Source organism: Anneissia japonica, unplaced genomic scaffold (assembly GCF_011630105.1).
Source record: "Anneissia japonica isolate Jap-2015-1 unplaced genomic scaffold, ASM1163010v1 scaffold288281_len48281_cov169, whole genome shotgun sequence".
In the NCBI taxonomy this organism is placed as follows: Eukaryota; Metazoa; Echinodermata; class Crinoidea; order Comatulida; family Comatulidae; genus Anneissia; species Anneissia japonica.
Genome location: NW_022730157.1, coordinates 1 through 12612, shown reverse-complemented (window position 1 = coordinate 12612; position 12612 = coordinate 1). Strand labels below are relative to the sequence as shown.

Here is a 12612-nt window from a genome sequence, read left to right as displayed (position 1 = left end):
CATGTCATAGTTGACTGCACAAGCTTGCCCAGACTCGCTCTGCATGCTGTCGCTAGCAGGCTACTACAGTAGGTGGTGCTCACTCAGCCAGCTGGCCACTAGCGATGTAGATGATACATCAATTCTAGCGGTGGTCGTTTCGCCCCCCTTAGCCGTAACAATAGCCGATGCGCGAGCGATTAAGTTTTCTGTTTAAACTTTTCATTCATATTTTATTTTACCTAATTTGTTTTATTTACTAGTTACAAGATATTTTGTTTAGATATTCCAAATAGCAATCATTTTTTTATTTGCTGGTTTGTGAATGTTTACCTAGCAATTATGACAAACCTACTAGCAAATTTCGAGCCCTGATTGTATTTGTAGAAGATAAGTTATAACATTAACTGTACTTTATATAGACTGGGTAAAGAAATAGCATATGGCTGCATTGTAGAAGATTCATCAATTCTCTGCTTGTTTTTAATTAGAGAATGTATATTATAACATTTATCGTTTAAACTTAAGAATAAAGTAGACTAATTTTTGACTATTTTTTATTTTCTTTTCAAGGGTTACTGAATGTCCATCATGTCGTATGCCATCGGCAAATCTTGCAAAGGTTTTTGGACCAACTATTGTAGGACATTCATGTGCTGATCCTGAGCCAATGGTCATGTTAAATGACACCAAGAAACAACCAAAGGCAAGTAACATTTCAAGTGTAAAGTCTCAATGTTTCATTAATTTCTAAACGAGAACACAATCAATTAATAAGCAATTAATGTATCATACACTAGTGGAAGTTATTATAGTATGAAGATTAGGTTACTGCATGAAAGCAATACTCATCACTATCTAGGAATTAACTAGGCCTATCACAACACCCTATGAATAAACCATTCGTACTGCCAGGCTGGAAAAACCTACGTGGCCAGTGGTTGGAGGCAACATGAATGTCCAGGACGCATTTTGGGGAATAAAAGGGGAATATAAATCCTTGTTTAAAATGTGTTGCTTGATGTGTTCTTTAAAGGTGTTGTAAGCAGGTATGGTGGTGATGGTAAATAAAATAAAATGTTAGGCTAGGTGCTGGAGGCATTTTATGGAGACAAATTTCATAATTGGAGGCTCAGTTCCAATAGCCTTGCCGTAGAGATTATCTATTGATTAAAACAATCCGAAAGGTCCACTGATTAATCTCAGATAAGAAAGTATAATACATACTCCAAGTATTGAAATACACGCCATCGTGTTGGGATTCAATATTTCGACATTAATTATGTCATCATCAGGAATGACGATGATGACATTCCTGATGATGACATAATTAATGATGATGACATAATTAATGTCGAAATATTGAATCCCAACACGATGGCGTGTATTTCAATACTTGGAGTATGTATTATACTTTCTGATTAAAACAATGTACCAATAAATGTTAGATCAAGTGAAAGTTGATCCTTTCATTGTTTTTTTATAAAGTGCATTATCCAGACATGCCCGGTCGTCTGTGGCAGGGCAAATGTGTTTCCCGTTCCTTTGTTCGAGTCACCTAGGCAGAGGTCCGGGATTGCGCCAGGTGGTGATGGATGGTGACCCCGAAGAGTAGTTGCATCTTATTTTGCCTATCTTTCCCATCCTGTCTGGTCCAACACAAATAAATATACGTTAATGAGTAAATAAATAATTTAATTAATTAATTCACATAATAATGCGGAAAATGGCTACATGTACACTCGGCAGGTGGAAAACGGCGCCGCGAGCACCCCTACTAGGGATGGACGTGCGTCTAACAAAATGACATTATTATTATTATTATGCCAACCACTCCGATTTCAGTGGAGTTACTCCGATTATTTAAGCAAAACTCCGCACTCCGATTTTGGGTCGAGAATCTCCGCTTTTTACACATTTCGACCGGCTGAAATAAATCGCGCATTTCCGAACAGTAAAATTCTATGATTAGATAAGAAAAAGACCAGTCAATTTTGTCCTGAAGCACAGTGTATCTGTAACTGTATAATACCAGACCTGCCACTAGTTCTCCCGATCAAATGTAATTTTCACCCGATTTCACAGGCCACCCTCCCTCCCCCCAAAAAATACTACGATTTATGCATAATTTGATTGATTTGATCATTATTCAATGTATTCGACGTCTGCTTGCTTTGCAGTGCAAAAAACAAGCAGCCGTTTTCAATTTGAATGTCGCCGCCAATGATTTATAGTGACGTGCTATCTTGCATCATCTTTTGATTAATTCTGGAAACCTCCAGATTTTTTTATGATTCTTAAAAAAAAATCTCCAGATTCTCATGACCCAAGGGTTGGCAGGTCTCTGTAAACATAATTCATGCTCCATGGTCTAATGATTTCGGGTTACACTCTGTTCTGTATACAAAAAAGTAATGCGCGCTTTACGGTCTACTGATTTCGAAAAAAAAGCAAATTTCATTGGCCAATTCGCTGTCAGAGTTGCAATGCACTCTGACCTGTATAGCGGTCCACGGTCTAGTAAACCGTGAGTATACTAAAAAATGGAGTCCGATAATGAGAGCGACATGGATGTAGGCTCAGACCTAGGCAGTGCTCGAAGAATGAGCAGTTCTGTTGATGATCCACCTCCAAAAAAAAAAAAAGCTTAAACGATGATCCACCTCCAAAAAAAAAAAAGCTTAAACACAGGCAAACATTTCAGGCCAGTTACAAAAAAAGGTATCCTGTCATTTCGCAATCAAAAGTAGGTAAGGCCTACGCTAGGTGTGATTTGTGCAGCGTTGACTTCCAAGTGGCGCACGGCGGTATTGTTGACATTAAACGTCATTGTGAGTGAAAACTCCACTTAAAACATGCCGATATTAGGAAGAGTACTCCCAAGATAACTGGATTTATTCATGGTAGTAATGATGATTTATCAACCATACGAGCAAAGGTAACGTTTACCAATTTTCTAGTTGAGCACAATATTCCCCTTGCTGTTTCCGATGATGCTGGGAAATTATTCAAAACCATGTTCCCATCAAGTCCAGTAGCCAAAAACTATGGTTGTGGACATACCAAAACCAGATTCATTTTAGAAACGTTAGCTCATGAGGATTCTTCAGAAATTGCTGCAGCATTGAAAGATGAGCCTTATAGCTTGGCTACTGATGGTAGTAATGATTATTGTGATACAAAACTTTATCCTGTTCTAGTACGATATTTTAGTGAGTCGGTTGGTGGAGTAATTTGTGTACTTCTCATTGGAGGAATGCTCTTCATCCTCGACGGGCGAAAATATATTTAGAATAATGGATCGTGAACTAATGCAACGGGATATTCAGTGGGGTAATTGTGTCAGTTTTGCTACAGATAATGCATCAGTGATGCTGGGAGTACATAAAGGTGTTGTTTCATTTATAAAAAAAGAAGTTCCCAGGAATTTTTGTGATGGGATGCACATGCCATCTCATGCATCTTGCTGCAGAGAAAGCTTTAAAAAAGTTACCGATAAGAATTGATGAACTGTTGATCGATATTTATTACTACCTGATGAAAAGTAATAAAAGACAAATGGAACTGAATAGCCTGCAGACATTGCATGGAATGGAAGTACGAAAGATTTTGAAGCATGTTTCCACAAGATGGCTTTCTCTTGGCTTATGTATTGACAGACTTTTACAACAGTGGGAGCCATTACAAACATATTTGAATGGAGTTACCAAAAGTAAGGATGGTACAAGTAGATCTAGTCAAAGTACAAATACTTCAGGCAAGAAGGCTACCGAACACAAGGTAACTACTGCTACCAAACACAAGGCATTTAAAGCAGCTACTGCTACCAAACACAAGGCAACTACTGCTACCAAACACAAGGTAACTACTGCTACCAAACCCAAAGCATCTACTGCTACCAAACCCAAAGCATCTACTGCTACCAAACCCAAAGCACCTACTGCTACCATATCCACTGCATCTACTGCTACCAAACCCAAAACATCTACTGCTACCAAACAACCCAAAGCATCTACTGCTACCAAACCCAAAGCACCTACTGCTACCATATCCACTGCATCTACTGCTACCAAACCCAAAACATCTACTGCTACCAAACCCAAAGCATCTACTGCTACCAAACCCAAAACATCTACTGCTACCATATCCAATGCATCTACTGCTACTAAACTCAAAACATCTACTGCTACCAAACCCAAAGCACCTACTGCTACCAAACCCAAAGCACCTACTGCTACCATATCCACTGCATCTACTGCTACCAAACCAAAAGTATCTACTGCTAAGAAACTAAATGCATCTACTGCTACTACTAAACAGAAATCAACAACTACTGTCTCTGACAGAGCTACTTGAGCAAGAAACTCATTGAGCGACCCCCATACCAAACTTTACTGCCTGTTTTTGAAGCATTCAATTCCAATGTTTAACTCTGCCAATATTTATATGCAGAAAGAGGAACCATCTTAATTGAGCAGCTAAAAAACATGATGTTAAGATTTGTTAAGCCTATTTGTATATTGCAGGCAGATTGTGTCACGAAGGTAGCATATAAAGATGAAAATTACCAGAAAAATAATGATGAATTAATGGTTGGCTCTGAAGTAAAAGTTTACATTGACATACACAGAAGAGAACTTGATTTGAAAACATTTTACAGTAGTGTCAGACAATATTTTGTTGCTGCATGTGATTACATGTTGCGGAAATTTCCCTATAAGGATCCTGTTCTATTGAATGTTGATGTAGTGGACATCACCAATAGGGACCAGAAAGTGTTTTCTTCACTCCGGTTTTTCATCAAGAGGTTCCCATGTCTTTTACCAAATAACAGTAATTTGGATGAAGTGGAGAATGAGTTGAAATACCAAGTTGATTCACTACCTGAAGAGGTTTTCAGAGAATCTAGCATTGATAAAGCCTGGCATTCCATTGGTCAGGTAATTGACACGGCTACTGGCAACAAAAAGTATGAGATTCTTGCCTTTGTGATGAAAGGTATTTTGGCAATGCTGACTGTGAGCCATTATTTTAATAGTAAGAAAAAACAAACCTGAATCAAGATCTAACATGGCTATTGACACTCTAAGCAACCTTCTTGTTCATAAGCTCTTTAATAGAGCTAAAGCTGCACATGGCTTAACTTTACAGCCAAGTAATGAATTGTTGAAAAAGGCAACGACAGAAATAGATTGAAATTCACCTGTAATGTAACCAATGATTTGTTGATGTTTAAGACATTAAATATAAAAAGACAAAAACTGATAATTTGTTGCAATTTGTTTTGTTTTTTTTTTTTATTGAAATCCTGTTTCTATTATTTTTTATTATGATGATCTACTACAAATGTAATCCAAAACAGGTAAGTTGATATTAATATTTTTACCATAACCATACTGATTATTATCTTGTACTAATAAATGAAAAATTTTTATATATTATTTATTATATATTTTTATATTTTATATTTTATTATTATATTATATATTTTACTGTCCGATCACATTGGCACCATATGCTTATGAAAAAAAATTGTTTTCCGATAGCGATTTAACATACTCCCCTCAAATTCACAAAACTCCTCTCAAAGGGTTTTCAGACTCCTCTTGTTGGCCTTATAGGGTTGGCATGTCTGCATTATCGCCTTAATCCTTACAAAGTAATTGGAATCAACCTGAAATGAAACAGAACTCAAAACAAGTTTCTACTACTCTTTTTCAGTAGACGTTTAATTTGGATTTGGATACAGGCATGAGGGAATTTCATAGTTTTTCACTTGTCCTGAAGACAATTTTACTTGTCCCAATATTATTGTGCAATAATCATAAAAAATAACACAAAGTAAGTATTTTTGCTATGGCCCTACAGCATTAATGGGCCTACATGCATATGGCATTGATCACGCAACAATGTTTTTCTTTTTAATCCAATTATATTTCTTTTTTTAATTTGATAGAATTTCAATAATGTATGATAATGGAGAAATTCAAATAAAATAAACATTATTAATAATATTATGTATGTTGGAGTGTGTTGATCGTTTTCTTATTGCGTGTTTAAAAGCCGTCGTCACGACAACTGCAAGTAAAAGATTCTCAGGCATGGTTGATTCCCATGATACACAATACTAAATACTAAATTCAAAATGTTTCTTTTTGTGGACTATACAAACAAAATTCATATTGCACAGGAAAACCCCTAGGAAAATAGATGCCCAGAATTGTAAGTACTTGTGTTCCTACTATGAAGGCCTCAATTTTCTGCAAAAATATTCGTGGAAATCGGCTCATATTTTCAAAATGCAGCGACAAATTTCTGGGCCCAATATTTTACAGCTTCACACATCCTGATTTTATTTATTGTATAATAAATAAAATTGCTTACCTCTCAACGAAAGAAAAGCCTAAACCCTTAAGATTTGGATTTTATATGCACATTATCTCCATCACTTAGAAGTGAATGATATTTTAATTATTCTAACAACTTTAAATCCCAATTTAATTACCCCTTATTAGACTGTCTAGTTTGCCTTTCCCACACGCGCAAACACATTTTTTAAGGTCAGCCTAATGGCCGCTGTTCATATTCGTACTCGAAAGTAATTACTAGTCTTGACTAATCAACTAATGGCTGTGTGCCCAAAGTCTTTAAATATGTCTGGTATTTATAGACTAGACCAGTGCGAATTTATATTGTAAACAGACCGTGTGCAGCAGGCCTAAACGGCTGACAGCTAACAGGTATATTGTGCGAAAATATATGCCTGCTGTGGGACTTACGACAGATCTGGTTAACATTTAACAATAAAGAATTCATTTTCAATTTTTACTGCAAAAAATAAATTTAATATTGAGTTAGGCCTACATTTTTTCTTTTGAACCGTCCATAAATCACGCAGTGCAGTGCGTAACCATGGCCTAGTCTCGGTTTTATGATCGATATCTCCTTGTGCGCCGACAACTTGTTAATAAAATAGACTTTTTATAAATACTGTGAAATCGTTACGCATTACTTGGTTAAGTAGCCTATTCTAAAAGTGCTTGTCCACAGACAAGTGGTCCCTGAAATTCTTGTTGTCCGACCGTAAAAAATACTTGTGTCGGGCAAGTGGATTCGCTCATGCCTGCGATAATATTTTTAGATTCATCAGTGTAAATTACATATGCAAAGCTTCAAGACACTTTTAAAAATATGTTGCTAATTTAATTGCGGAAGAAATTTGTAGAGAATAAAATTTAAATTTATTTATTTAGATTTCACCCTAAAATAAAATTACGAGGGTTTCTTATTTGTTTTAATAAATCTGTTTGATTAAAATTCCTTGCCTTGGAATAATGCAATGATCACACAGACTAAGAGTTGATTAAGACTGTTTCTTCCTGTAAGTTAAAATTCTAGGTTATCATCAATTAAGGCATTCCAATCCCATAATTTTAACTGTGGTTATTTGATGTTTTATGTCCTCTTCAAAATTTGTGAATCTAACCTACAGGAGTATAAATTAATCAATCAGTTATATAAATCAATCTTTCTCTATTTTAACAAAAATTAGAAATTTTGCCTTTGTAGCCTAAATTTCCCCCAAAATGAAATTTGAGCAAATTGTAAGAAAGTAGGGAATGACCCGGTGTTTTATATTCTGTTTATTACTGTATTAGGCTATTCACCTCCTAATGGACTTTGGAATGACCCGGTGTTTTATATTCTGTTTGTTATTGTATTAGGGTATTCACCTCCTAATGTCTTTTGGAATGACCCGGTGTTTTATATTCTGTTAATTACTGTATTAGGTTATTCACCTCCTAATGTCTTTACCGTCTGACTTCTGGAGAGCCTTCATAAATATTGACACAGAAAATGTTCATGGAGGCAGCAACAATATCATAGCCAACAACAATGCTGGAACCCCTGGGGAAAACTCAGGTAAGTTGCATTTTGTATCTTATTTTGTATGTTTGTTTGTTTTATTCGTTTTTCCAAACACAACATAAAAAGTACAGTGAATGCAAACTTAACTTATATTACAAAAGTAGAAAAACAAAATTTCATATGTACTGTAAAGCTGGGCTTATGTCGCGTAGAACTAGTTACCGAGAGCGCTTATGTCACCGCCGACTAACGGCAACTACTAACAACTGGTTACTAGGTAACCACTTTGCCGAGGAAAATTTGTGTTCACACGTGATTAAACAAACATGAATACACACTGCCGGCCACATCAAATTAACAAGGAAACTACTGCTTACAAATAAAATACTGTATATGAACTAATCATGTAAATATTATGTTAGTATTATATCAATAATTAATTATTGTACATTTAATGCGCATGAAGACACAGAAAAGAGGAAGGCAGCTTAGAATTGACATGTTGACAAGAACGCGAAGCCCCGCCCACAAAGTCATGAAAACCTTAGACAATGGCGGCTAGACTTAGCTTGTTGGCGAACATTTTTTTGCTATCAACCTTCTTTAAGAAAAAGAATTCAGGTAGGCAGTATGCAAATGAATCATATATTCATAGTGTTAATCTATTTCGTGGAACAGGCGGGGTAAAAGCCTCTGTATTTCGCTCCCAAATGAAGAGGGAAAGACGCATTCAGTCAACCTCATTGTCGGCAAATGTAAAGTCACTGATGCGCACTGCTCGTGTCAATCTTGGTATCTATCAAGCACAGACATCTAGGCCTAGGTTCATGTATGTTTCGCATTGACAACCAGCTGTCTAAGGAAATTAAAATGTCTGAGAAAAAGTTTTTGCTCACTTGACTAAGTGACGCTCGCTAGTCGTCCAAAACCCGATACACAAACCACAAATACATTTTTAACACCCCAAAACACAGAAACAGCACCGTACTCTCCAAATACGTATGGGTATTAAAAGACAGCAACACATCCTACAATATCAAATGGTCTATTATCGACAGAGCATCGACTTACTCCCCAAAAACAAAACGCTGCAACCTAAAAAAAAAAAACTTCACATAATATATTCAGACAAACAGTCAATACTAAACAAAAGAACCAAGCTTTTGTCTAAATGCAGGCACAACAACAAATACCTACTTAAAAACAATTAACTCATTTGCATTTTTACCTGCCTTACCATTCATATACTCACACAATCCTTGTATTCTCTCACTCCTGAAGATTGCATTAGCATGAAACAGTCTGTAGAGTGATTATACCCAGTTCTACAAGTTCTACATTTTCAATAAATATATATATGGTATAAGAGACAGATATATATATATATATATATATTCAAAATGTATATATATATATTCAAAATGTATAAATAAAAGCAGAAATCCTACGTCTATATAACCATAATAGGCATATATAAATTATTATAAAAACAATGCATGTTGTTATCAAAATGAAAAAAAAAGAGAATAATATGCCAATAAATAATTGACTACCAATTTGCTATAAATACCTTTACATTTAGAAATTATAATATAATTATAAATTATATTTATTATAGTTGTATTATAATTTGTACCTAAAAAAATCAATTTGCAAATTTGTTTAACCTACTGTTAAAAATAAAACATGTTGCACAGACTTCCCTCAATTTTATAAACTAAGCTAGTCTAGATAGGCTAATACTGTACTAGTTATGGCTAAATATTTTCAATCAGTCTTGTTTCCATGCTAATTAAACTTAAATTTTGCTAATCACATTAATATATATAGGTGTAATTTTGCCCTACCTGACGTGGAAATGTACCGAATACTCAGTACGATTGAAAACAATTGCGAAAAAATTGCAAGTTGTTCTTGGGTGGGGTAGGTTGTCCAGATGATCACTCATGACTGTTTTTTTAATTTATATTTAGTTCCATCAAGTATGTTGGGACCTGTCCATACACCTGGCAAATCATACCATGTACAGTTACTTGCCTAAGTCGAGTTAGCTTATTTCTTATGGGTAATGTAAGTAATGATATATACAGGTACAGTATTAACTCTGTGGCTTGTGTTAATAAATACTGCTTTTTTTACAATGTTGCTCATATATATACTATATTAAGTTTACTGTAAAATATGAATTTAACCATCATGTCACATTGAACTGAATTTCAAAGTAGATCAAGTTTAACTATGTCAATGTTCTGAATACTTTGATAAATATATTTAGATTTGTTCTCAATGCAATGGAAGGTTGATGGGAACTATACTTCATGTGATAAATATATATTATATGGGGAGTATGCTGGTGTATAGGAAAACATTGACCATTGATAACTAATTATCCATATATGGAGCAAGTGAATGACCATAAACGTTTGACCATATTGGTGACTAAATAACCATATGGAGTAACTGAATGACAATTACATTTTGTAAACATGCAGAATCCTTAAAAAGTTTTTGTAATTCAGTGTTTAATTTGTGAATAAAGTTAATACCTGTATGCTTGAATAATTAAGATTTGTTGTATTTTTTCTCAATTTTATTTTAGGAAGGCTAAGATATGCAAGTTGTATACGAAATTGAATAAAGTTAACAAAAAAAAAATGACATTACAGTAATTTCTTTTTGCTCCCTATTTACAGTAATTGCCATGATAGTAGAGGACCTGACAAGATTTGTATGCACTTCATTTAGGAGAGAATTTCTCAACTGCTATAGACTAATATGAACCCAGGAATAACATGGGATGTGTGCCAAAATCTCTATCCGGGACGAACAGCCCGAAAATGACCACGCCCTTAATTAAATGACCACGCCCCCTTTTTATAGGGTAGGGGTATTTTGAAATTGAGCTAGACGGTATAAGAAAATAGCAAATGAAGTGGTTTTTGTTCTAAATGAGCACACATGACAAGAGGATTAAATTCCTAAAATTACGTCTCCGTCACATTTTAGTTAATATGCAAATTAGCTTGAATATGCAAATTGGAGTGAAAAAATAGGGTTCCCATGTGCAGAGAACCGCTGGTCGTAGCGAGTTGCTTTCTTTTTAAAATTGTTTGGACCATGCATATTTCTATTTGTTCTAAGGTGAGATTTGCTTAAAAAATGACCGGAAATGCCATATTTGACCTTTGACCCTATTTACAAGTTTCCCATGTCTACTGACTGTAAAAACTTGGTTTTGGTTTTATTCATTTACTCAGTGAATGGGTTTTTACAACAGTCCGAGGGACCGTTGGTCCGACTTTGTTACCTTTTTTCCAGGAATGCAGGTTATACGGCTGTAAAACAATTCCTTACAATTTATGGAGTAAATTAAGAAAGATCACTTTTTTAAAACAATATTCCAAAATATTTTCCCTAACAACATGTAAGGCCAAGTAAAAAAAAAAAAAAAAAATGCTAGTTTCTTGTTACCTCCCGCATCCATTTTCGCTGCCTCACCATTTAAGAAAATATATATAATTTCCTTTACGAAATGTACGAAAATCTGGCTAACTCACATCAGTAAAATTCCTCTCTCTATCGTGGATAGGGAGAGGTTCCCAATGAGAATTTCAGTTGAACTATTACCAGTAGTATTATGGATTAAAACTACTACTATGATACGATTCATGTCTAGTGCATCTTTTGCTTTTAATGTGCAGTAGGGGGACACAGGGGTAGGGAAAAATTTCCATTAGAAAATTTGTTGCCCCCCCCCCCACAGAAGAGTAAAAAAAAACACAATTCGTCGGGGAGAAAAAATATATATGTATTTTTTACATATTAGTAGACTATCTATTTAGAATCGATTGAACAAACCCTCTGAAACCCCTAAATTGTCACATTTTCCGGGGATCCGCCCCATGGACCACTTTCGAAACATTTTAATTGACACCCGACCACGCTCACTTTTTTCTCGTCGGGGAAAAAAAAAATCATACCTTGCCCTTCATTTCCGTCCCCGCCCCCGATGCTTTCGCCGCCACTTTTAATGTGTCTACTTAGTAAAAGTAAAAAAGTAGTTAACTCCCATCGGCCATAAGTATATAAAGTTGTTAAGATTTTCCAAAGACTAGATGGAAGTTACTTGAATTCCCCTATTGTTATTAAAATCTTTTCTGTCTCCTGCTTCAACATTAGGAAGTTATACTTACGCTCCATTCACTTGGAATCTTTTCAATTTCTAATAATTTTTTGAAAATATACGTAAAGAGAGCTGACAAGTCATGCTAGCAATAACTGTATATTGTTAGCCAATATAGACTACGTGGTGGTCCCGAACATGTGTTTTCTTCAAATATATTTTGTCTGTATTTGAATTAATTACTTCGGACCAATGGACCTTCAGACCAAAGGTCCTTCGGAACAAAGGACCTTCGGACAAATGCACTGACCCCCAATCGCCACCCTTGCATTTGCTTGCAACACTTTATTCTAGCTCTTCTACAGGGACACGAATTTGGCAGGCCATCAGGTTTCGAGATCACAATATCAGGGACTAATAAACTGCCACTCCTTACAAAACCAAAATTCTCAGCATTGATAATTGATGTGGCATCTCTAAATGGGGCTTTAACCCACAGCTGCTGTAGCTTCTTGTTTTCTTGCATTAGTTGAGGTACAAGCTGTTCTCCCAAAGTCCATCTTGGGGGTATTGTTATCAAATGCAGCAAGGCGCAGATCGTCAATGTCTCCAGGTCTGTTGATGGTTTAAAACAGGGGTGG

The 12612-nt window shown here is 35.5% G+C and overlaps 1 protein-coding gene across 1 annotated transcript in view; it reads left to right on the top strand.

Moving 5' to 3' along the window:
* Window positions 1–10504, top strand: part of LOC117114786 (rac GTPase-activating protein 1-like) — a 42241-nt gene extending 31737 nt beyond the window's left edge. Inside the window, exons 13-15 of the mRNA XM_033258482.1 lie at window positions 553–685; window positions 7770–7902; window positions 9822–10504. Of these exons, the coding sequence (XP_033114373.1) occupies window positions 553–685; window positions 7770–7902; window positions 9822–9889 (334 nt within the window). The 3' untranslated portion in view covers window positions 9890–10504. The remainder of the gene's footprint in view (window positions 1–552; window positions 686–7769; window positions 7903–9821) is intronic.
* Window positions 10505–12612: the final 2108 nt, after the last annotated feature.